We start from the raw sequence: 27106 nt of genomic DNA on the forward strand, positions 1-27106 counted from the left end.
GCCGTTGTTGCGTCGTGAAGCTCTTCTAGAACGGTTGAGCGGAGGTGTTTGGGTATGACAAGTAGGTACTCAGAGCCGTCCAAATGAAGGTTACGATGGTACAGAGTACCGTCGCGGAGGACGAAGAGGCGTAGTGAGGTGTCGGCCGGAGAGTGTTCAAAACGGTCGATGAGTGCTCTGATGTAGGCGTCACGGCGTTGCTCGTCGGCGAAATGAAGCAGCTGCGACAGAGAAAATACGCAAGCAGTACTGGTAACATTGGAGGAGTCAGGGTCGTCAACAGGGTAACGCGACCAGCTGTCAGCGTCTTGGTGCAGGCGGCCAGACTTGTAGACCACGGAATATGAAAATTCTTGTAGCCTCAAAGCCCATCGACCAAGCCGGCCTGTAGGATCTCTTAGCGATGAGAGCCAGCAGAGAGCATGATGGTCAGAAACTACGGAAAAAGGGTGACCGTAAAGGTAAGGACGGAACTTTGCAACGGCCAAGACTACAGCAAGGCATTCTCATTCCGTAATGGAATAGTTGCGCTCCGATGGTGTGAGGAGGCGGCTCGCATAAGCAATAACGCGATCCTGGCCACGCTGACGCTGGGCTAAGACGGCACCTACGCCATGACCGCTGGCAACTGTACGCAATTCTGTAGGGGCATCAGGGTCGAAGTGGGCGAGGATGGGTGGTGAGGAGAGAAGAGTGACGAGACGAGAGAAGGCGGCGGCTTCTGCAGTACCCCACGAGAATTGTGCGCCTTTCTTTAAAGGATTAGTGAGGGGTCTAGCAATTGCCGCAAAGTCTTGAATAAAACGACGAAATTACGAGCATAGCCCTACAAAACATCGAACGTCTGCGGCTGTCTTCGGAACCGGAAAGTCTGGGATAGCGCGAGTTTTGTCGGGATCAGGCTGTACTCCGGAAGCGTCAATGAGGTGGCCCAGAACAGTAATTTGGCGGCGGCCGAAACGACATTTGGACGAGTTAAGTTGCAGCTTCGCCTTTCGAAGTACATCAAGTATAGCTGTTAGACGCTCGTGGGCGAGAAGACGATGACGTCGTCGAGGTAGCAGAGACATGTGGACCATTTGAAACCTCGGAGCAAGGAGTCCATCATACGCCCAAAGGTGGCAGGGGCGTTGCATAATCCAAACGGCATTACTTTAAGTTGGTATAGGCCATCAGGTGTGATGAACGCGGTTTTTTCTCTGTCCATATCGTCAACAGCAGTCTGCCAGTATCCAGAACGAAGATCAATAGAAGAGAAATAGCTGGAACCGTGGAGGCAGCCAAGGGCGTCGTGTATACGTGGGAGCGGGTAGACGTCCTTCTTAGTAATGTTGTTCAGATGACGGTCGTCTACACAAAAGCGCCACGTGCCGTCCTTCTTCTTAACCAACACTACAGGTGACGCCCAGGGACTCGAAGAAGGCTCAATGATGTTTTTGTCTAGCATTTTGTTCACTTCAATTTAAATTACTTGGCGTTCCGACGCAGAAACTCGATACGGTCGTCGGTGAATAGGAGTAGCGTCGCCAGTAAGAATCTGATGCTTGACCGCGAGCGTCTGGCCTAAACGGCGATCGTCGAAATCGAAAATATCTCTGTAGGATGATAATACTTGGTAAAGGTCTTCAGCCTGCGCAGAAGACAAGTCCATCGCAACCATTTTCTGTATCTTGGGATCGGCGGCCGAGGCTGGCACGATGGGCCTGCTAGGCTCGCAAGAAGCATCGGTCGATAAAGTTGCCACGTTATGGTCGCCGAGACAATCAACGTTGGCAAGGCAAATACCTTGCGGTAGAATTTGCTTTGCCAATCCAAAGTTAAAGATAGGCATGAAAGGGCGGTGCGCAGTAATAGTAAGTATACTGTGAAGCACGGTAACGTCATACTGTAGAGGAATTTCGGGTAGAGGAGTGACGAGGTACTCGCCATCAGGGATTGGTGGGGAAGACAAGAGTTTAATATAGGCTATTGATTTTGGCGGCAGGTGAATAAAGCCGGTGGGGCGTAGGCGGTACTGGGGTGTGTCAGAAGGTTCTGAGAGAATCAGCAACTCAAGGCGAAGGGTACTGGCAGAGCAGTCAATAAGAGCAGAATGCGCGGAGAGAAAATCGAGGCCGAGAATGAGGTCGTGGGGGCAATTAGCAATCACGGTGAAGAGGACAGGAGTGTACGGCTGGCGATGCTAACACGTGCCGTACACATGCCGATGATAGGCACAGTACCGCCATCCGCAACGCGGACGACGCGTGCCGACGCTGGGGTGAGAAGCTTGTGCAGTCGTCGTCGGAAGGCAGCACTCATAATAGAAAGATGTGCCCCTGTATCGATGAGTGCCGTGACAGGATAGCCATCAACGTCAACGTCAAGGAGGTTTTGGTATTCGTGTTTAACGTGAGCAGAGGATTTGAGGGCAGTGTCGACAACGCAGCTTCACCTCCAGAAGCTGCAGTGCCTAGCTTTCCGGCTGCGCCCGGGAGGCGATAGGCGGCGAAGAGAAGCGGCGGGGTTGGGGCGAACGAGACTGATGGCTTCGAGGTGAGGGCGAGCGGCTGTAGCGAAGGTTTGGAGCAGGGGGGGAACAGATAGGGAACAGAAGGCCCAAAGGTGCGGGAATAAGTGGCGGTGTATGTCCGAGCAGGCGATGGCCATCGGTTGCGGCAGTAACGAGCGACGTGGCCGATGCGACAGCAGTGGAAGCAGATTGGTCTGTCATCAGGGGTACGCCATTCGGACGGGTTGCGGCGAGATATGGTAGAAAAGGACTGTCGGGGATGAGGAGGGCCGGTAGAGAACTGGGGAACGCTGGGTTGAGATGTTGAACACACGGAGTTCAGACCCATGTTCTCAAATTCCTGTCTGCCTACGGCATGAATAATGGCAATTGTGGTTGCTGGCGGATCGGCAGGCGTCATGGAGAAAGCTGTCGAAGAGGCGGCCTCGAGCTCGCGGCGAACAATATGGGTGGCGTCGTCACAGGTGGTGGCCTGACGCGGTCGACCCTCACATGTCGACGTAGCAGCGGTGTTGGGTAGCCGCGTGATGTGGTGTGTGACACGGCGGCATTCTTTAATGGTGGCGTCGATTGTGGAGACGTTTCCGAAAACAAGCAAATTGAAAGCGTCGTCGGCGATGCCTTTTAGAACATGTGACACTTTATCTGATTCAGACATAGCATCGTCAGTTTTGCGGCATAGAGCCAAGACGTCAAAGATGTATGAAACGTACGGCTCTGTAGATGTCTGAACACGAGACGCAAGAGCCTATCTCGCGGCAACCTTGCGGCCAATGGGGTCGCCGAACAGTTCCCGTAGCTTTTCGTTGAAAGTGTCCCAACTGCTTATCTCGTCGTCATGCGTCTGGTACCACACGCGTGGGGTGCCGCCAAGGTAAAAGATGACATTGGCGAGCATAATGGTTGGGTCCCACCTCTTATTAGAGCTGGAATGTTCATATAGCTTGATCCATTCGTCAACGTCCTGTCCCTCCAGGACAGAGAACACACCAGGGTCGCGATGTTGGGCAACCGTGATGATTGGAGCAGTCGGACCAGCCGAAGCAGTTGCAGAGGCGGGCTTGTCACCGGGAGGCATGGTGACAAGCTCGATGTACCCGACCACTCCGGAGTTCCGTGGCAAGGACGAGGATCGCTGACCTCCACCAGAATGTTACGTGTAGAAAGACACAGACGAAAGAGGCTATTTACAGGCTATTTACACTGGACTGGAACCAGAGCGCCAGGCCGACATTCACTCGCGCCAAGGGCACAGACCCACTTCGTCGTCGTTCTCGCGGCGGCTCGTCCCTTGAGCATCGCTCGATGATATCGTAATAATATTGCTCACTTCTAGAGAGAGAGGGAGAGAGAGAAAAAAAGCAAGGACAGGAAAGGCGGCCAGCTCAACCAGAATAGCACCCGGTTTGCTACCCTACACTAGGTAGGGAAAGGGTCATAGAAAGAGAAAAAAAGGGAGAGAGTAAGCACTAAGTGCGTGTGGGAGGGAAACTATACACAGGGACACTATAAACGGTCTCTTAAGCAGGTGCACTTCAAGTATTGCACTAGTGCAGGAATCGCTTTTCGTGCGAGTGACGGGTGTGGCCATGGTCCAAGTATCTTTGACTCGGTGAACGGTCTTGAGTTCAGTCGGTGTAAAGTTGCCCGCAGAGACAGGCGTTGTACACCATAGCGAGGGCAGGCACACAAGAGGTGCTCGATGGTTTCCTCGCACCCACAGTTGTCGCACATCGGGCTCTCGGCCATTCTCACACGATAGGGGTATGCGTTCGTGAACGCCACACCCAGCCACAAGTGGCACAGCAGTGTTGTTTCACCGGGGGTAAAGCTAGATGGCAGTTGTCGCTGTAGCGTGGGTTCCAGTTTATGTAATCGGCAATTGAAGGCACTTAAAATCCAGAGATCTTGTGACTTTTTGCGTGCAAGTAGGCGAAGTTCCCTGGCAGCGTCCGACCTCGCCAAAGGGGTTGGACGCGTCTGGGTATCTTCGTGGGCAGACCGGGCAGCCTTGTCAACTAGGTTGTTGCCGTCGATGCCACAGTGAGCAGGAATCTGTTGAAATGTAATGTTGTGCCCTCTTTTGAGAGCATGGTTGTGCAGTTCGCTTAAGTCAGATATCATCTGCTCGTAAGTTCCGTGATGTAATGCAGACTTGATACTGCAAGGAGCTTCTTTAGAATCACAAAATACGACCCCTGTCTCTGTTGGCCCTTCGGTGACGTACGTCATAGCCGCATGGAGAGCTAGAAATTTTTGAAGGGCCAGTAACGCTCGCCTTTGCAATGAGTATGTTGGCCAAGGACCTAAGACATTTCTGAGGCTGAATGGCCTGCAATCTAATACCACTAAATCACGTGCTAAGCACTGCCTGTGCTTGTCATGTCGCGGACATTCTACCAGAAGATGCTGTACTTCGTTATGCCCGTGGCCACAACTCCATTCCGGACTATCAGCTTTTAAAATTTTACGTAGAAAATACTTTGTGTACGTGGTATCGAGGCGCTGACGGTAAATTAATGTTTCAAAGGTGGCTGTATCTATCAAATGTGGACGGGGTTTTAAGTTGAAGTGATGGGTCAATGAGAAATAAATATGAATATTTCGAGTTCTGATCAAACCATGTCGCTTTGCAACCACGGGTTGAGATCTCTTTTAGTATGAGCCGCAATTTGCCTTGCGTTATAGGCAGACCATGTGTACCGCTATTAACATGTCCTTCTCCAGCTGCCTTGTCTGCTGCAACATTTCCAGGGATATTGCAGAGGCCATGTATCCAGTGAAACATTGTTGTGCGATTTTCTTCACTTGCTTTCGCGAGTTCCTTAATGTCTCGTAAACTCATGCCATGTTTCGCGAATGGTTGATGTCACCATGATGTGAAGACAAAGTTGCCTGCGAATCACAAAAGATGGCCCATTCTTCTGTTTTTTGCATTGAATTTGTTTAGCGTAGCAAAGACAATATTGCAAAAAGCTCTGCTGCTGTTGATTACGTCGTGTGAGATAGCTTAAACGTCTATATTTGGTTCCATTCTGGAATGACAAAGGCAGCTGTAGAAGTCTTTGTTTAGCAAGAACCATCTGTACACGCTTGAATATATCCAGGGTACCGAAAGTGCATCTAGTATAACGCTAGCATTTTTGGGCGCTGGCATAAACGTATCTCGTTTGCAAGTAATGCCTTCAACCGAGAGTTCAATTTTATTGCGATAGAAATTACGTGGACACTCCAGGCGCATTTCTGCCGTGGGCGTCACCGTCACCGTCGGCGCCGCCGTGAGGTTCCGTATAACGTCCAATGGCGATAATGTCATCGTCACGCTCCGTATGCTGTATGTGTGAGCGAATTCGCGCAAGGGTGAGCCGGCAACCGCGGTTCTATCTCGCTACGCAAGCGAGGAACGCGGGCCGGAAGCATGCCCCATAGAGTTTCTAAATATGAAACTCTATGGCGTGCCCTCTCCTGTCGCGCACGAGGCAGGGGGTCAGGCGAGGGAGGAGGGTCGTTCTTCTACGGCGGCTGCTAGGGCACCTCGATGTCCTCCTCCCCCGCCGCGTCATACAGAGTGGAGACAACAGAGACTACAACAGCCACGCTGTTGTATCCTCGCCGTAGGTACGCGTTCCAGGTGCTCTTGCGTCTTGAAAGCGATCTGCGACGTAGCCATTGTGCGCGTCTGCGCAGGCATTATCTTCAAAGCGATCTGCGATGTTTCCAGAGTGCGCGTAGTGCCGGTATGCGCTGTGATTTTGACGTTTCGTTCACTTTAAAGCGAGAGTTGCATGAAGTTCAGTCCGCTTGCTGCTTCCGCGATTCCTCACTCCAGCACCTTGACAGCGAGTTTCTGCCCTCATCGAGCGAAATGCGTTCTTGTTTACCTGTGCGCGCGGGCGACAGCGCTTGCCAATTTAGTTAAAACACGTTGGCGGTCTAGTTGGTTTGAGTCTATGATAGAATGTGTAAGCGTGACTGAACAAGGACGTAGAAAGAAGCAGGCATACAATGATAGCGCTGCCTTTGTGTGTCTGTTTCTTCCTACGTCCTCGTTCAGTCACGCTTACATATTCTATCATTGATTGTTTAGTTAAAAGCGAATGTTTACAAGTTTATACGGTTGCTAAAGCTACTATCCTTACTTAGCACAGCTATGCAATATTTTGCTATCGCAATCGGTGCTTCGCCTTTGGGGCGAAACTGAGACTGTCTTTTATTGCGATAGCAATTATAAGAACATTCAGGACGTATTTCTGCCGTCGGCGTCGCCGTGAGCTTCCGCATAAAGTCGAAAGGCGATAAAATCGTTGTCGTGCGCCGTATGCTGTATGTGCGAGTGAAAGCATGCGAGGGTCAGCCGGCGAACGCGCCTCAATCTCGCGTACTTGAGCGAGGAACGCAGGCCTGAAGCGTGCCCTCTCCTGTCGCACACCAGGCCGGGGGGGGGGGGGTGTCAGACGAGGGAGGAGGGGCGTTTTTCTCCGGCTGCTAGGGTGACTCGATGCCCTTCTTTCGATGACTATCATCATCATCATCATCATCATCATCGTCCACTGCTCCGTACAAAGTCGAGACAAACGCGGCGTCTACTACGGCGTTGGGCACGCGATTGGCGGACGCCGTAGTAGATGCCTTTGGCGGACGCCATAGGAACGCGTTGCCGGCGCTCGTGTCTTGGAAGCGATCTGCTACGTGGCCAAAGTGCGAGTCAGCGCGGGCCTCATCTTCAAAGCGATCTGCGATGCTTACAGAGTGCACGTAGTGACGGTAGCTACGCATGCGCTGTGCTTTGGACGTTTCGTTCGCGTTGAAGAAAAAGATCCACGAGGGTCAATTCGCTTGCTGCTGCCGCGATTCCTCACTCCAGCATTCTGACAGTGAGTTTCCGCGCTCATCGAGTGAGATGTGTTCATGTTTACTTGTGCACGCGTGGCACCATACTTGTTAATTTAGTTGAAACACGTTGGCGGGCTATAGTTGGTCTGAATCTGATAGAATGTGTAAGCGCGACTAAACAAGGTCGTAGAAACAAGCAGACACATAAAGATAGCGCTGTCTCCGTGTGTCTGTTTCTTCTTGCGCCCTCGTTCAGTCACGCTTACACATTCTGTCATGGTTAATTTAGTTAGTAAGCGGATGTTTACAAGTTGATACGGCCGCTAAAGCTACTGTACTTATTTCGCACAGCGATTCACTAATTTGCTATCGCGATAGGTGCTTCGCCTCTCGGGGGAAACTGCGACTTTCTTTTTTTTTTTTGAGCAACGAATCACGTTGTGACTCTAGAGCCACCCTGGAGCATATCCTATAGGAATGTACGGCTTTAATACAGGATAACGTTGATGTAGCCTCAAACAGCGACAGCCTTCGCGCATGCTGGGAGTGTGCGTTGCTCAGCTGGGACCTGCAGCACCAACTCTGGGCCGTCCAGCGAGCCGAGGAAGTCGCCAAGGGCCAGCAACCCTTGACCGAAACCTAGGCGGGGTCAAGGCCCACCCCACGACATCGCAGGGCACTCATTAAAGTTATTTGAATGAATGAATTAACGAGTCACCATGGAGGGGGGGGTAGAGGATATCTGAAAACCTAAATTCGTGATGTGGTGGTAGGTTCTTGTGCACCTAAGTCATTGAATTGATATTTGCCTTGTCTCTCTCAATAAGTGCACCTGCTAGTGGGTGCCTTTTGTGCTGCACTGAAACGCGAAAGTAGTGTCCACAGGTTTCAACCGTCCTCACAACAGGAAATGGAAGATGACGTGCCTCTGCAATTACTAAGGAACTTGAGGTTATTGGCGGAATGCCTAAATACACTCTAAGGCCCCTATCTATTAATCATTGGGGTCTCTCTTCAGATGAACGAGAGATTCGATGCAGAACAGCGGAGAATGTGCTATCTTTTGCTTTATGAGTGCATTATGTACTTATGAGTACATTATGAGTACATTATGAGTACATTATGAGTGCATTATGTACTACAGACAGGCCGCCATTGGAATCTGAACCTGGCAACGTTTAACGTTAGAACGCTATCTAGTGAGGCGAGTCTAGCAGTGTTATTGGAGGAATTAGAGGGTAGTAAATGGGATATAATAGGGCTCAGTGAGGTTAGGAGGACAAAAGAAGCATATACAGTGCTAAAAAGCGGGCATGTACTGTGTTACCGGGGCTTAGCGGAGAGACGAGAACTAGGAGTCGGATTCCTGATTAATAAGGAAATAGCTGGTAACATACAAGAATTCTATAGCATTAACGAGAGGGTGGCAGGTCTTGTTGTGAAACTTAATAAGAGGTACAAATTGAAGGTGGTACAAGTCTATGCCCCTACATGCAGTCATGATGACCAGGAAGTCGAAAGCTTTTATGAAGACGTGGAATCGGCGATGGGTAAAGTCAAAACAAAATACACTATACTGATGGGCGAATTCAATGCCAGGGTAGGCAAGAAGCAGGCTGGAGACAAGTCAGTGGGGGAATATGGCATAGGCTCTAGGAATAGCAGAGGAGAATTATTAGTAGAGTTTGCAGAACAGAATAATATGCGGATAATGAACACCTTTTTCCGCAAGCGGGTTAGTCGAAAGTGGACGTGGAGGAGCCCGAATGGTGAGACTAGAAATGAAATCGACTTCATACTCTGCGCGAACCCTGGCATCATACAAGATGTAGACGTGCTCGGCGAGGTACGCTGCAGTGACCATAGGATGGTAAGAACTCGAATTAGCCTAGACTTGAGGAGGGAACGGAAGAAACTGGTACACAAGAAGCCAATCAATGAGGTAGCGGTAAGAGGGAAACTAGAGGAATTCCGGATCAAGCTACAGAACAGGTATTCGGCTTTAACTCAGGAAGAGGACCTTAGTGTTGAAGCAATGAACGACTATCTCATGGGCACCATTAAGGAGTGCGCAATAGAAGTCGGTGGTAACGCCGTTAGACAGGAAACCAGTAAGCTATCGCAGGAGACGAAAGATCTGATCAAGAAACGCCAATGTATGAAAGCCTCTAACCCTACAGCTAGAATAGAACTGGCAGAACTTTCTAAGTTAATCAACAAGCGTAAGACAGCGGACATCAGGAACTATAATATGGATAGAATTGAACAGGCTCTCAGGAACGGAGGAAGCCTAAAAACAGTGAAGAAGAAACTAGGAATAGGCAAGAATCAGATGTGTGCGTTAAGAGACAAAGCCGGCAATATCGTTACTAATATGGATGAGATAGTTCAAGTGGCTGAGGAGTTCTATAGAGATTTATACAGTACCAGTGGCACCCACGACGATAGTGGAAGAGAGAATAGCCTAGAGGAATTCGAAATCCCACAGGTAACGCCAGAAGAAGTAAAGAAAGCCTTAGGAGCTATGCAAAGGGGGAAGGCAGCTGGGGAGGATCAGGTAACAGCAGATTTGTTGAAGGATGGTGGTCAGATTGTTCTAGAGAAACTTGCCACCCTGTATACGCAATGCCTCATAACCTCGAGCGTACCGGAATCTTGGAAGAACTCTAACATAATCCTAATCCATAAGAAAGGGGACGCCAAAGACTTGAAAAATTATAGACCGATCAGCTTACTGTCCGTTGCCTACAAAGTATTTACTAAGGTAATCGCAAATAGAATCAGGAACACCTTAGACTTCTGTCAACCAAAGGACCAGGCAGGATTCCGTAAAGGCTACTCAACAATAGACCATATTCACACTATCAATCAAGTGATAGAGAAATGTGCAGAATATAACCAGCCCTTATATATAGCTTTCATTGATTACGAGAAAGCGTTTGATTTGATTCAGTCGAAACCTCAGCAGTCATGGAGGCATTATGGAATCAAGGTGTAGATGAGCCATATGTAAAGATACTGGAAGATATCTATAGCGGCTCCACAGCCACCGTAGTCCTCCACAAAGAAAGCAAAAAAATCCCTATAAAGAAAGGCGTCAGACAGGCAGATACGATATCTCCAATGCTATTCACAGCATGTTTACAGGAGGTATTCAGAGGCCTGGAGTGGGAAGAATTGGGGATAAAAGTTGATGGAGAATACCTTAGCAACTTGCGATTCGCTGATGATATTGCCTTGCTTAGTAACTCAGGAGACCAATTGCAATGCATGCTCACTGACCTGGAGAGGCAAAGCAGAAGGGTGGGTCTGAAAATTAATCTGCAGAAAACTAAAGTATTGTTTAACAGGCTCGGAAGAGAACAGCAGTTTACGATAGGTAGCGAAGCACTGGAAGGGGTAAGGGAATACATCTACTTAGGGCAGGTAGTGACCACGGATCCGGATCATGAGACGGAAATAACCAGAAGAATAAGAATGGGCTGGGGTGCGTATGGCAGGCATTCTCAAATCATGAACAGCAGGTTGCCACTATCCCTCAAAAGGAAAGTGTATAACAGCTGTGTGTTACCAGTACTCACATATGGGGCAGAAACCTGGAGGCTTACGAAAAGGGTTCTGCTGAAATTGAGGACGACGCAACGAGCTATGGAAAGAAGAATGATGGGTGTGACGTTAAGGGATAAGAAAAGAGCAGATTGGGTGAGGCAACAAACGCGGGTAAACGACATCTTAGTTGAAATCAAGAAAAAGAAATGGGCATGGGCCGGACATGTAATGAGAAGGGAAGATAACCGATGGTCACTAAGGGTTACGGACTGGATTCCAAGGGAAGGGATGCGTAGCAGGGGGCGGCAGAAAGTTAGGTGGGCGGATGACATTAAGACGTTTGCAGGGACAACATGGCCACAATTAGTACATGACCGGGGTAGTTGGAGAAGTATGGGAGAGGCCTTTGCCCTGCAGTGGGCGTAACTAGGCTGATGATGATGATGATGATGTACTTTTAGTAAGGGAGAAACCGGCCCTCCCCACCTCGTACCGGCTACGTAGCGAAGTTTATTTATTATTGTGTTTATTTGTGCTTCGAGGGCTTTATTGTGAGAGCTCCAAGAAACTTGCCTGTCTAGTACGACTCCCAGAAATCTGTGCTGTTTCACTGTGTCTAGTGGTTGACCCTCAAGGCATAGCTGAAAGTCCTTTAGATACCCTCTGGCGAAAGGCAACACAGCCGTCTTACTGCAAGATAGTTCCATTCCTCTTTCCTTTAAGAATTTGTGTACAATATTTAGGCCTTCCGGCAAAGTTGATTGAACAATGCTGGTACTTGAACCAGAGACGCAAACAAAACATCGTACAAATATATAGAGTACTGTAGCGCAGTTAGAAATCTTCGCGGTAAATCCACCATCACGTAATTAAAGAGAAACGAACTGAACGCACTGCCTTGTGGGACTCCTTGAATAATATTATGAGAGGAACTTTTTGCTTCCATTGTTTGAATAAGTATTGATCTGCCATTCAAGAAGTTGGATATGTACCGTAGCGCCCTTCCAGTGACTCCCCGTTGTAACAGGCCACACAATATATGAGCATGGCTGACTGCGTCAGTCTCGTTTAATGTCTTAAAAGAACCCGCTGTTGTGAGATTTCTCCTAGCTCGTTCGTGTTGAACATAAGTAACGATATCCAAAATTGCATGCATGGTGCATCGCCGCCTTCGAAATCCTGTCATGTGGTCGGCAAGTGCTTCTGTTTGCTCACACCAACATTGCAACCTAAACGGCTCGTAAGACTCAAAGGACGAAAATATTCAAGAAAAACAGCGAAGTGTTTTGCCAGGCTTCAATATATGTATCACACGTGCCGTTTTGGAAGAGTTCTGGATAGACTCCTTTTTCCACAATACATTGAGTAAATTTAAAAGTGCCAGTCGACCATTAGGTCCCCTGTTTTGCAGGATACGGTATGTAATGAAATCTGAACCTGCAGCAGGCTTTGTCTTACAAGATGCAAGCTCACATTATAGCCATAACGAATTCGTATTCGAATTCTGCATGCTGTGACTGAAAACACGCAAGAACATATTGTTTTGTCATTTCTATTGAACACTGAAACTCAAAACTAGTCATAGATATGCTTGTTCTGGTTAGCTCTTTGCAAAATTCCTCAGCAGTCGCGAATTCTGACGCATCCTTGGCTATTGCGAGAGCACGAAATGGTTGTGTTTGACCAACAGGGCCGCTTAATCTATGAATAATCGCCCATGCGCGTGGGACATTCTGACCACGTATGTAAAATAAGGTGATTTGAGGTCTTCAAATTTACGTAGTACAATTAAAGAAATCGTCAAAGTGAAGCATGAAACAAAAAAGATGCACCAATTGAGCGTAAAGCTTTTTATAGTAATGCATAATTAACTAGCACGAAAAGGCTGAAATTAAGCCCACACGCGCTTGTTCAACTGCGCGCGCCGGAAGCTGCAGCGGAAGCGTGGCGTTACTCAACAAAAAGCGCCGATCCCTGAAATTGTTGAGTCTAAAGATGTGTGCCGATCCTAAAGGTAGCGCAGGCTAAACAACAATTAAACCATATGGTACACTCAAGTATCCAAGAAGACCTTGCCATTCTTCGATGTAAGTCACTGTTGGATCGCCTTTTTTGTTACAGATTTGATACAGTGCCCCTATAGCAATACCTTTCAGTCAATGCGCAGTGAATAGTTAACAATTTTCTTACTTGAGGAACACATCGTTTAAATCAATGCACCTGTAGTGGCTTCATGTCACCTATTAAACTTGTCGCGTTAACGTAGCATTAATCCGATCAGCAGACTCATAGCAATAATGCAAGAGAAGGGTGTTAATTAAGGGAAAGAAGTTGTCTCCTGTGGTATCGCGAAAACGTGGCCGCATCGCCTCATAGTAAGTGCATTTAAAACGTCGAGTGCCCGTCTACGCCAGCAGTTGCCGCAATTTGAAGCTGAGCATAGATAATCGAGAACTGCGTTTATCTGCAGCTCCGACGGTGAGCCGCCAGCTTCGCGGAAGCCCGCCGCGATACCGACTGGCGATGACGTTCTGATGCTCAGCGTGATGTTGCTAGTTTGATTCCCGGTGGTGGCGGTCGCAGTTCGAGGGGGCGAAATGCAATAACGATCGTGTAGTGAGATATATGTGCGTGTTTAAGAACTCCAGGTGGTCAAAATGAATTCGGAGGTCTGCATTATAACACCTGTCATAACTTCAGATTTGCTTTGCGATGTTGAACCCCAGGAATAAATCAATCAACTATCGCGTAGAATTTGACGTGCAACTGCTAAGCAGTGTTTCATTTTTTAGAATTCGCTGGCTTACCAAACTAGGTACACTAGTGTCATGTAACACATGTGGTGATAGAACGAGAAGAAAGGCGGTTAACCGAGGGGCCCGATTTTTATTGATGATATGAGAAGCCAATAAAGAGACCAAGGAAAACATTGGGGAAATTAGTTGTACTTACGAATTGAATTAAAGAAATGCGAAGACGTGGGATCGTTGCCGACCTGAGGCAAGTTGTCTTTTCATCCACTTTCATTGTCATTAATTTATAATTTCTTGAATTCAATTAGTACGTATAAGTAGTTTCCCCAATGTTTTTCTTGGTGTCTTTGTTTGTTGGCTTCTTATGATATGTGCTGATCGAATTTATGGAAGGCCTCCCATACCTATTATGGTCGTAATTTCACTAGTGTTGCAATCAAAGTAGTTTCTTTATCGTGGCTCATTCGACCACTTAGTTGAGTCTGCTAAATTATAGTTTCTGATCGATCTAGTCCCCTGAGCAGATGATCGCCACGTAAAAGTTGCTCAGAAAGGGTGTTTTAAGTTGCAGAGAGTATATGTTGATTAGCTTGTGGCACCGGTGCGAATATCTGTTCCAAGTCATGAAAAAGGTTTCTGGGTTGGTACGTATTATTATACCGAGACCGCTCGGCTTTTAGTTTTTGAAAGCGTTTACGAAATAAATGTACTTGTTTATTTGTCATCACGAAGTGACGAATATTGGGAAAACCAGCCATACTTAACACATCAAAGTCTTGTGTTACATAGCATCTGCCATGTCCTTTTTTTGTTATTAATGGCTTTGAACAGTTAACAAATGGCTTTGAAAAAACTTTACTTACGCTTCGGTTGGAATGAAAGGCGCTGGTCCTTGTATAAGAAAAGCGAAAACTGTAAGAAATTGTCCCACAAAGGCAAAAAAAGCATCCATCTGGAACAGAAACGCTGGGAAATGATTGGAAATGAAGTTATCTCATTCAATATAGGATTGATTAGTTTCCTTCCTGTTTTCGATACCTGTACTAGAAATGGAAAGCAGATGGTTGCTAATGCCACTTCTCTCAACTACTTCGTCAAACTATAAATTCCAATTGCGTGCTAACTACATTTGACGTAAATAAATACATCCAACCATTTCTTGTTCAAATGGGGGCATTATGCTATAAAAACAGTGTGACCCTGTTCGCGTATTAGTTGCTGAGATGACGCGATGCACGTTCGGTGCTATGTGCCGTAAATGAAGGAAATATTTTTCAGTGCAACATAAATCATACGGATTAAAAAAAGCGTCTGTGTCACAGCTGAGTGCTCAAATGCGCGCTGTTTTAGCCTTAGTATAAAAAAAAAGCTGGAGCCCTTCCGTAGTCAAGAAAGACTGTTACAAGAAAATTTGCGAACATAAACTCAGTTAATGGTTAATGATTTGGGGATAATCAGGGGTCTCGGTGAACTACGGGAGAGGCGGGATAAAAGGCTGAGTTTTTATCTAACATTGAAAGCATATTTAGCGCCAGCGAACAAGGGCAGAAGGGATACGAAACCACAATGCACCACACAAATCTCCCTCCTGTCCTTGTTCGCTGGCGCCAAATATGCTTTCAATGTCAGTTTACGAACGCGCCCAACAAATGGCAATGCTGAAATTTTTATCTAATTTCTTGATTTGTGTATGTGTCAGGTAGATACAGTTATGTTCAACTGCACAAAATTTTGGAAGGCATGCGGCTTATTGTCTGGACAGTTTAGGTCACTCTTCAACTCAGTTGCCTCCGACGTCAAAGAAATGTACTTGTCACTGAACATGCTAGCTGTCACTTGAACGACTACTTTGCCACGCCTTTTGTATGCTGCAATTTCTGGACCGATTCGTTTATTATGCAGTGCACGTGGTTTCATCTCATAATCTTGTTCTAAAAAATAGGAGCAATTCATAAACATACAAGAATAAATATAGTAATTTATGGGGGAATGAATCTTCAATCAAAATGGTAACCACAGCAAGTAGCACACTACAGAGCAGGTGTCTCACTTCTCCTTTCATTCTGCTGCCTCATTCGTCCTGAGGATTCAGGATGGAGTGAAATCACTTTTCCCGTGGAAGAGTGGTTAATGAAGCCTAAGAGCACAGTGGCGGAAAGCAGTCCATAGATGCAAATATGGAAGATTTTGTTCATCCACGCGCCTACCCTGCTGTTATGGCTTTAGAATAATAACAAAAACTCCTAATTATTTACTTTGTGCACTCGAAAAGGCGATTTTTCGTTCGTCTGCACTTCTCCACAACGAAGCGGTGACAAAATACCACAGAAGCGATATTCACATTGCCGCTTTTTATGATGGGTTACCTCAACTGCCTAGCTCAACTGCGGAGCTTAACTTGTGTTAAATCTATTTGAACTGTCCCACTCCCCCAACTACCGCCTCTCCCCGCCTCTCTCCAATTTTCAGACAAGCAAAACGAATAAAATACATTGGATGGCGTAATCAAAGACACGCTGTACCTTTAGGTGGCAGAAGAGGCCCAAAAGAAGCGTCGCAATTGTGTAGCTGGCAAACTGAACCATAAAGACGACGCCCAGCTTGGTAGTGTCGAGGCCAAACTGCAAAGGATGACTTCATTATCTAAAGATTTTATTCAATAACATGTTATAGTATTATTGAAGGTCCAATAGCTGCCCATTTGCTGCTTTACACACATGAAGCGCTCATCAGTCCCATCAACGAAAAATCTTTCACTTTAAAATCTATGCTAAGTGATTATCGTTATCATGATCAACTTATTTAAGTGCACGGCAGGGCGAATGCCTCTCCCAGCGATATCAAATTACCCCTGTCTTCAGCCAGCTCACTTCATCTTATGCGTAAAAGTTTCCCAATTTCGTCACACCACTAAATTCTCCGCAATCGTCGACAGTGCTTCGCTAGCCTTGGTAACTATTGCGTAACTCTTATAGACCACCGGTTACCTGCCCTACGCGATACATGGCCTGCCTAAATCCATTGTTTTCTTTTTAATGTCAACTAGAATGTCAGATGCGCCTCTATTCTCTTTAGTTCAAACTGCTGTCTTCCTGTCTCTCAACTTTACGCCAAACATTTTTTGCTCCGTCGCTCGTTTTTCAATCCATAACTTCTAAATTTCTACCCCATATGCTAGTATCGGTAGAGTCGAATGATTGTACACTTTTGTTTTCAGGTATATACCTGCTGTGGTTTCTTAGTGGCTATGGTGTTGGGCTGCTAAGCACGAGGTCGCGGGATCGAATTCCGGCCATGGCGGCGGTATTTCGATGGGGGCAAAATGCAGAAAAAGCCGTCTACTATGATGTTTTTTTTTGTTTTCAGGGATAGCGGTAAGTTGTCGGTCATGATATGGTAATACCTGCCATATGTATTCTTATGCATTCTTATAGTTCTGTACATTTTATCATCGTGATCAAGATCCCCTGCAAATAATTCACCTAGATAAACGTACTCTTGCACAGATTCTAGAAACCGACTGCCAATCATAAAATCTCCTTAGCGTGTCAGTCTTATTAGCATCATCTTTGTCTCCTGAATATTAATCTGCAATCCTTCCCTTACACATGGTGAGATATGGTCCCCAATCATTTGTTCCAAGTTATTTCCAGTGTTGCTGAGCCGGACAATGTCATATGCCAACAGGCATATGATGTACGATTTCCGAACCATAACGGCAGAGCGGGCAACACTGATCAGTTTTATCGCAATAATGCAAAGGTAGCAGTCGTTGTAAGAAAGCCAAATAGGAGATAGAGATTAAAAGAAGTATAATCCTATGCTCTAACTTTCAGTCATAATGATCAATAGATAGAACTGTATATGAGTATGATGATTTATCAATGAAATAATTGCAAACTCTGTATTCTGTGGTCCTGGCGGATTTCATTGAGAAAATGAAGAAAAAGCAGGCTGTGCAACAGGTACTCGTCAACTACGAGATCGACCCTATGACTAGTAGAGGAGACATGTTGTTGGCGTTCGAATAACGGATAATTTCTTCCAGGAAGCGCAATAATAGGAAGTGAACCTGGAAAAACCCTAACGGGGAAACAACAACCGAAGGAAACGTGACGCATCTCTGCTTAAGGCTAAGAAGGCTGGCCTGTCGACTTCCGATTTGGATTGTACATCCAGCACAATTGTATTTATGAACGAGCATCTCTGCCCGGCTGTGAAGTGTTTGCTAGGCATGGCATTTGAGAAGAAATGTATTTCAAGGGGGAAGCTTGTGTGGACTAAACATGGGAATATATTCGCGTGGAAGGATGATCATTCGCGTTTCATTCATGTGCACCACTCCCACGACCTGGAAAAGATTCGATTAACACTTGATTCTTGGTGCTTAAAGTACATTATACTGTAAAATGGCGTTAAACTCCGATGGGATAAAGCGCACGTATGCTTCTGAGAGTATAAAATGACTAAAATGTTTTCATTTGAATATGTAATCGGCATGAAACATATTAGACCAGTTATGTACTCTTTTAGAAAGTTTTCGATTCGCTTTCGTTATAGTAATGCTTACGGAAACCTGGTTTACATCTAAGGGTGTCGTTATAAGCAACTCAAATTATCATTCTTTAATAATTCAACTGGCCGACCTGGTGGTGGAATATTGATGCATGTGAAAAAAGATATTTAATCTGCTATTATCGACCAGTACAGTTTTGTGTCATTCGATGTTGAAATCCTTGTTGTCAAGTCTAAAAAACATGTCATCGCAGTGACGTATTGCCCACCGAAGGGAAATACGCTTTAATTCATTGAATATATTGCCACGAGACGGTAAACGAGCTGTTACTGCCAGTCAGACGAAGACGACGGCGACGAAGTGGCCAAAGGCGCACGCGAAAGCCTTGGATCAGTCGCTGCAGCTTGTGGTTGCGGTAACCTTGTATATAGTAATAATCTGTAAATTTGTAAACGGGCTGCGCGAATTTTGGCCTTTTTCGGCAGTCTTTCGATGTGGTTTTCCTAGGTTTTGTGCTCAATCGACGACAGAACTCGAGAGGACCACGAGGATACCGCTTACTTCTCAAGTGGGACCTTATTTCCTCCATTTCTGGACTTTGTGTGTTCAACGCAGCACGAAGCTGAGGCGCTGAGGCTACCGCGGCCGACCGGGCCCGCGGCGTCCCCACCGGAGGATCGTTTGCCGCTCGTGGTCGCGCGGAAGGTGCGAATCATGGCCACTATGGAAGGAGCGACTACACCCGAGGAATCTTCGGTTCCAGGACAATGGTACACTAGCGAAGGAGGAAGGTATGTGCCGCTAGAGAAGAGCAGACAGAAAACTGCGAAACAGCGAGCCCGGCAGAGGCAAGCAGGCAGGAAAATGGCGTCTAAGTCTATCGAGCGTCAGCATACGCGCATTCCAGACGGCGCCGAGAAAATTGTTCTCCGACCACGTGGCGGCCTAGTTAAGCTTACCAAATATGAAACAGCATATCTGACTGACATTATCAAAATGTCGGCGGGGATTAACCCACGCGAAGAGAAGAAATTATATCTTCCTTTTTGGAAGATATATCTTCCATGTTTGGAGTTATTATAACTCCAAATATGAAGCAGCACTCCGTTCTCGTCATCACTACGAGTGCGGAGAGGAAGCTGAAGTACGCGAGCGTGAAACACCTCATGTTCGACGGTGAACAAGTGGAGACTTTCGGCTACGTGGCCACCCCCGAGCACTGCGGAAAGGGAGCCATCCACGGGGTTACACTCGGATACTCCATCGAAGACATTCTGTACCGCCTAGACCGCAAGGATAACCCCGAGATTCGAGGCGTCCGCAGGCTGGGCAAAGATTCACAGTCGATCTTTCTTCTCTTCAAGGAGAAAGAAGTGCCAAGATGGATTTACCTCAACGGGGCACCGCACAGATGCCAGCTGTACCGTAAAAAATACGAAGTGTGTCTCGCCTGTGGCCGACTCGGGCATCGCGTTGACGAGTGCCCGGACCCGACGAACGTCAAGTGCCGTGGCTGCTGCCTCGAGAACCCGTCAAGTGACCACAGGTGTGAGCTGAAATGCCAGCTGTGTGCCAAAGGCCGTGCCCTAGGAGACCCCGTGTCGAGAACTCTTCCGCACTCCCTACGAAGTTAAGAAGCGACAGTGGGAGAAGATGGAACAAGCAACGACGACTGGTGGGGGACATCATAGTCGAGAACGCGAACCCAAAAGGGGAAAAGACCAAGTTCCACGAGGAACCTTTCCCAAAACTGGCAGCAAATCAGAGCAGACCGTCGCCGCCGCCCAAAGGACGCTCCGGTTCCCGTGCCAGGAGCCAGTCCAGGGGGCGCTCGAGCTCAAGGGACCCTGCCAACCCATGGAGACGAGGTAGGAGCAAGGAGCGTAAGGGTTTGAATTTTGCGGGCAAGGTCTCCCAGGAAAGTAATCTGAGGTATAAACGGGACGAGGAAATTGTGAAATTAAAAAAAAATGGTCGAAAAATTAAAGGGAATAGTCGATTCGCAACGGTCCGAAATCCAAAACTTAAAGAAATCACAGAGGCAGGCAACCCCTCCTCCGCAACAACCCATTAGACAGATGACCCCCCCCCCCCCAGCGGCACTTCAACAGCCGCAAGGAGAGGATAAGATGGTCACAGAGGCGTCCCTCCCGCCACCAACGAAACGCAAAATTCAAGACGCCGACCCTATTGAGGCTATAGAGAAAAGGGTCGAAAATTTGGAAAGGTTAGAGGCCAAGATTAATGAATTTATGAACCATATCAACATCCAAATTCAAGCTGTCCTCGGGGCAGTTCAGAAACAGGCCGAGGAATGCCAAAGGCTAAGGAATGAGATGGTCGCCATGAACGGGTGGCAACAGAATATGGAGCAGATCGTCACGCAACTGCAAAATGGCCAGGCGCGCAAATGAAAATCAAATCTGGCAGTGGAACTGTCGCGGCTTCCGGCGCAAGCGGTCGATTCTGCAACAGTACCTTCCGCTATTAGATGAGACTCCTTTGGCGATTGCCCTCCAGGAAACTGGAGCACCCGCAAAACTGTCAGGCTATCAGGCATTTCATAGTGGCAGGGGGGAGAAATCCTCGGCCACAACGCTCGTGAAAAGAAATATCGCGGTCATTGAACACGATCTAGAGTCGAGAGAGATCGAGAACGTGTTTGTTGAAATTCTAACCGGAAAACAGAAGGACCCTAGTTTATTCCTTCTAAATTTATACAGCTCACCCAGGCAAAGGAAGGTGAGGTTCAGGGCTCTGCTTCGCAAGGCCCTCAAAATTTCAAGCAACCAGCCACTGTTGATAGTGGGGGACTTTAATGCACAACACCAGGAATGGGGGTACCCGCACCAAAGCCCGAAAGGCAGACAGCTGTGGGAAGATACGCATGACATAGGGCTCACTCTGCGCACGGACCCTGAGAGTCCAACGAGGGTGGGCAATAGCGTAAGGATACATCTCCAGATCTGACATTCTCGAAAAACATTACAGATCTAGAATGGCATAATTCATATCAAAATTTTGGCAGCGACCACTACATAATTGTTGCCATACTGAAAGAGGGCCTTCAAACTCGCAGGGCTCGCGCGCCGGCCGTCGTTGAATGGGATAAGTTTAGAGATATCAGGAAAGCGCAGGAACTGGGGCCCATCAGAAACATGGAGGAATGGACGACAGTGCTCAAATCGGACGTTAGAAACACGACAAAAACGCTCGAAGGGGATAACGCCCCGGAGATAGCGGAGAGCCGTATTCTGCATATGTGGGAAGCTAAGCAAAGCATGGAGCGTCGTCTCAAAAATCAGAAATGGAACCGCAACCTCAGAAGAAGGATTGCTAGGCATAATAAGAAAATCGAAGATTATACTTTTACATTGTGCGAACAAAATTGGGCCAACAAGTGTGACGAAATGGAGGGAAACATGAACCTCTCCAAGATGTGGAACATCCTCCGGCACTTGTTGGACCCCGCAAGCTCGAAAACTCAATCCGGTATAAGATTGGCAAAAGCTAGGCACGCGTTCGTAGGGAACGATGATTATTTCTTGAAGAAATAAATTGAGACGTTCGTGGGGGAAATATCGCGAACTCCACTACCCGACTATGATGGAGAGCCTAACGAGGCGTTGGACGCCCCCATCACAGAAGCGGAAGTGAGGGCAGAGATTGTAAGACTCAGAACGAAGTCGGCTCCGGGCCCTGACGGGGTAACGAACAAAATGCTCAGGAACTTAGACGATGATTCCATTAGTTATCTAACGCATGCAGGAATGTTGGGATAAAGGCGAGCTCCCACAACAGTGGAAGACGGCAAGCATTATTTTAATACTGAAACCCGGGAAGCCTCCGCAATTGGAAAACTTGCGGCCAATTTTCTTAACTTCATGCGTGGGGAAATTGATGGAGCACGTCGTCCAGACCCGACTGATGGGCTTCATGGAGCAGGGCGATCTGTGGCCACATGAGATGGTCGGGTTCCGACCTCACTTGTGTACGCAGGACGTCATGCTCCAAATCAAACATCATATAATAGACTCAAGGTCTAAAGATGCAAAAGCAATTCTGGGACTGGACCTCACGAAGGCTTTTGACAACGTAAAGTATGCGGCGGTCCTGGAAGGGCTGAACAAGATTAATGTAGGTACCAGGACATATCGATACATCAGGGACTTCCTGACGGGAAGAACTGCCTGCATCTGGTTCCAAACGCTGGAACCCCCACAATTGAGCTTGGGAGTAAGGGTGCGCCCCAGGCATCAGTGCTGTCTCCCCTACTCTTCAACGTGGCTATGAGACAACTCCCCGAGTAATTGGCAAAGCTCGGGGGATTAAAATTTAGTATATATGCGGATGATATCACCCTCTGGGTTCAGCCATCGAAAGCCTGCTCCAGGCCGCCACCGACATCATAGTCGATTACGCGGCCGAGAGAGGCCTAGCATGCTCGCCGCGAAAATCAGAATTGTTTATATACAATCCGAAACACTTAAGGTGCAAGGCACCGTCGGAGATCAAAATTAAAATAACGGGTAAGGAGGTACCAATAGTCGAGCAAATTAGAATCTTGGGCCTGATTCTCCAGTCACACGGACACAATGGCGAGACCGTCAAGAGGCTGCAGAATCACGCAATACAGACCCTGAGCCTAATTAGGCGGGTGGCCAGCAAAGGCCAAGGGCAAAATGAGAAAATTTAATTAAACTAATACAGGCGTACATATTCTGCCGGGTGAGCTATACAACGCCATATCTCGATTTGAAAGCGGTGGAAAGAGAAAGCATTGATTCTCTAATGAGAAAATGCGTAAAAGGAGCGCTGGGACTGCCCATGTGTACATCAACAGAGAGACTGATGGCTCTAGGAGTGCACAACACATGGGCAGAACTGGTGGAAGCGGTGCGAACCTCTCAAATTGAGAGTCTTAGCACCACGAGGACAGGAAGAGCCATATTGGCTAAAGTTGGTATAAATCCGGACAGAGGCCCCACCCGAAAGGTGGAAGTAGATAGGGAAGTGAGAAAAAATCTGATTATCCCCCCCCCTGCCAAAAAACATGCACCCGGAACATAGCAAAGACAGGAGGCATAAACGAGCCGAAGCATTAAAAATTAGATTCTGTAATATTTCGGAACATGAGGTGGCCTATGTAGACGCAGCAGGAGGTAGCGGCAGTTTCACGGTGGCAACGGCCGTCAGCGGCCGGGGTATTCCCGTGACCGCTGTCACTCTGCACGGGCGCAACATAGAAGTTGCCGAGGAAATTGCGATCGCATTAGCTTGCGCTGGAACGGACGCGAAATTTGGGATCAGTGACAGCAAAACTGCCATACAAAATTTTAGCAAGGGAAGGATCTCGCCCTTAGCGGCCAGAATCCTACGCCAGAGAAAGTTAGATAGAAAAATTCAAATAATTTGGACTCCGGCGCACGAAGCCGTCCCCGGCAACGAGGCGGCCCACGAGCTGGCTCGAGATCTCTACCGCCGAGCCGCTGCGGGCCCCCTCGATGACCGAGGGAGCGGGGAGCGCATGCTAAAATATGGGGAGATCACGCAGCATTATAGATTGGCTCGTAGACTGGTATCCCTGCCAGACCCAAAATTAAACAACAGACAAGCAGTCGCGTGGAGACGACTACAAACTTATACGTATCCGCACCCGGTTATGGCGAACCACATGTTCCCCGAGGCCAGGAGCGATAGATGTAATCTTTGTGGGGCGAGAAGGACGCTCGACCACATAATATGGGAATGTCCGTACTCTCCCGGGGGAACGCACAAAATAGGTGGTAGAGACACTTGGGAGACCCTGCTGCGCAGCTCGGACTCTGAGCTCCAACTCCGGCTCGTACAACTGGCTCAAGAGGATGATGGGACCCAAGACCTCCAAGCCTGCATCATAGGCGGCGGCACTCGGCCCCTGACCTGTTTGTCGGGGGGTGGGTAGACCACCTTATCCGTTGGAAAATAAGGTTTATTCTATCTATCTTGTAAATATACGTTATCCGTCGAAGCGGTCGCCGTCTTGGTTGCTCCGCAATGACCACGGTAGGGACGATGGCGCAGCAGCCACCGGCTTGTGTGATTGATTGATTGAAAGCTGTTGTCCCGCTACGACGGTACTTACAGGGTGCTACGTCAAGTCACCGACGTTACATACGAAATCGAACCTGTCATCCAGCCACCGCCGTCTACGCCACCGCCCTCGGCTGCAGTGCACGTAGTGAGACTTAAGCCATACGTAACGGGCCCCTCTGGTTCGTCATAACAAGCACCAAGTCGGCGCTCTCACCCCCCCCCCTCCCCCCAGGGGGGGGGGGCGGAGGGTGGTACCACGAGAGTGTGAACGGGCTGTTATTGTCGCTCGGACGAAGACGACGGCGATGAAGTGACCAGAGGCACGCGCGAAAGCCTTCCATCACCCGTTACTGCTTGTGGCTGTGGTAACCTTGTATATAGTAATAATTTGTAAATATGCGTTACCCCCGTAACAATATGATACTTTACTTGAATATTTAAATCAGAATATTATAACGCTTAGTCTAGGTGGGCCCGGCTACATTGACATGTCAAATGCTTCTGGGTCACATGAACGTTACTGTACGTAGTTTGACTAGGGTTCGATAATGACACTAATACGCCTGCACGTATCACGTCGCACACAAGCACCGTAATAGACCTCTTTATAACTAACCTCGCTCCAAGTGGCAGTGTAAGTGGATTTCACGCATAGCATCTTAGCGATTTCCTGCCTACATTTATATTTATCAAATTTGCTGGCAAGGGAATCAACAAAGCTACACCTCGTAATCGAAAAGCACGAATCATTACTTGCAATACATTTGAATGCATTTGCGCTAAATTAAAATATTTTGGTTAGAATGGAGTGTAGAATTCAACGTGTGGTGAAGCGTATGATGCATTCACCCCCGCCCCCTTTCCACAACGTGTTAATAAAATCTAAACGATCTCGGAAACCCTGCATCACGAGTCGTTGCCTCAAATTAGCAAAGAAAAAGAATTAACTCGGTAAAAAGAAGTACCTCGTAACACTGTAGGGTTGCGTGTTACTACACTGAAACCTGAAAGTGGTGAGGTGTTCAGGCAACAAAGCAATCAAACTACCGCGTTTATTCGTAATGCTCATCCCGAATATTTGCATAATATCTTTCATACTAACTATATTTTAAGCCAGAAATTCTGTAGAACAGAATAAATAAGCTGTTAAATCGTGCTACTAGCGATCATGATGTTATTGCATTAACGCTAAACAATCAGAGTTTGTGACGTACTGACTTAGCTGAAGCTTTTAATGACGTTTTCGTCAATCTAGTTACTAGTTCCCACAACTCATGCTGTGAACCTTGTTTTCAGAAACTATAGCAGCCTGTAGCTAAAACTTACTAGTTCATCAGAAGTTCAAACTGTTTTTAGCTCTTTGAAAAATAATTCTACTCAGAATATTTACAACTTACAAATAAGACGTATAAATATATAGCAGAATTAACTGCATCGCATCTTGGCCATATCTACAACTTAGCTTTTTGACTGGTGCGTTTCTAGAAAGTATGCAGTTGTCAATGATTTAATAATTAAAGGTGCGGACAAAAATATTCTTAGCAATTATTCTCCCATTTCCGTATTGCCAATTTTCTCTAAAGGCACAGGAAAGTTATTACATGCTAGAATATCACATTTTCAGAAACGCGTACTTCCAAAAAAAAGAACACTCAGCAAATGGCTGGTGTGTCTTATAATGCGCACACAAAATAGCTTTTCCCTCGGTTCAATCTAATTTCAATTCCTAATCTTTACTCGTGCATTTTGTCTATTAGGCACAAGAAAGCTTGCAGAATAATGAACAGATGTAACTTTTTCTGGCACAATGAAAAACAAGGAAATCTGCGCATGCCACGCTCAACTTGGAGTGCTGGGAAGTGCCTTTTTACAGAAAGAAATGCTGTTAGCAGAGCGTTCAACGTAGACTTCCAGTTTTGTTAAATTTATTTTGTGAACAAAGCATTCGCACTACTAACCTCACAAAGTCTGATTTGCGGAATTGCTTTGCATTGGTTGCTGAAGGCTTCATCACGACTTTATGTTGCGTTACTAAAGAAACTTGATCGATATGGAATGTATATTAACGCGTTGTGTTTGTTCCATTGTAAAGCTGTATGCCTGTAATTTTTAATGCTCATAATAATGATGAATGACTGTTGTATATCGATTTCTGATATTCAATACATTATTTGAATTTGTGTGCGGTACATACATCGGTGTCTTTGTATATGTACTGTATATATACGTGTGTTTTTTATGATTTTCTTTTTTTTTTTGCTACTTGTGTAGCTTTAAAGTATGCACGGTACAAATAAGGTGCCTCGGCACAGGCTAGGTTGATTTTCTTTCTTTTGCGTTTTCTGTTAGTCCAGTCTGTTTGACTGAAATTTGTCTACTTGCTGTTACATTGCACAGGGAGCCTTTGTCGCTGTCAAGTGAAAAGAAAATTCTACATTTTCTGGGGGCCTTTTCCATTTGGGAAATAAATTGAAAAGAAAATTTTCTTCATTCTCTGTGGCGACCACAGCATAGTGCAGAATGTAGAAGTGATAGGTTTGGTGAAGCAGCAGTGATCATAGGTTAGTGAAGTCAACGATTGTTCTCAATTTGTATAGAGAAATATCAAAATTAGCCAACCGGCAATAGGCCAACCTGCAAGTAGTCAAGATAAGAACTTATGAATACATTCTAGTGCTCGTGAACAGATCTGCGGCTTTAGCACAGGAAGATGAAGGTAACTCTGCAAATATGACATGTTGAAAAATGAAATCTGCCTAGAAAAACGGACTTCTTTGTTTATCGTCACTACGATAGAGGTTTTACAACTGATTAATTTCTTCCCACGCGGCCACAACGCAGTTTGACAGATTTTCTACACGGGCAATG

At 46.9% G+C, this 27106-nt stretch overlaps 1 protein-coding gene across 3 annotated transcripts in view; it reads right to left on the reverse strand.

The window, feature by feature from the left end:
* LOC142585932 (MFS-type transporter SLC18B1-like) overlaps positions 1-27106 on the reverse strand; it is a 63167-nt gene that overhangs the window by 12885 nt on the left and 23176 nt on the right. The window contains exons 9-10 of one of the 3 annotated variants that reach the window (XM_075697049.1): positions 16170-16268; positions 14511-14599 (exon numbers count right to left, since the gene is read on the reverse strand). In XM_075697049.1, the coding sequence (XP_075553164.1) occupies positions 14511-14599; positions 16170-16268 (188 nt within the window). Of the gene's footprint in view, positions 1-14510; positions 14614-16169; positions 16269-27106 lie in introns of all 3 variants that reach the window. The other 2 variants (XM_075697051.1, XM_075697050.1) reach the window with 2 other exon arrangements.

This window comes from Dermacentor variabilis, chromosome 6, assembly GCF_050947875.1.
Source record: "Dermacentor variabilis isolate Ectoservices chromosome 6, ASM5094787v1, whole genome shotgun sequence".
NCBI classification, from domain to species: Eukaryota; Metazoa; Arthropoda; class Arachnida; order Ixodida; family Ixodidae; genus Dermacentor; species Dermacentor variabilis.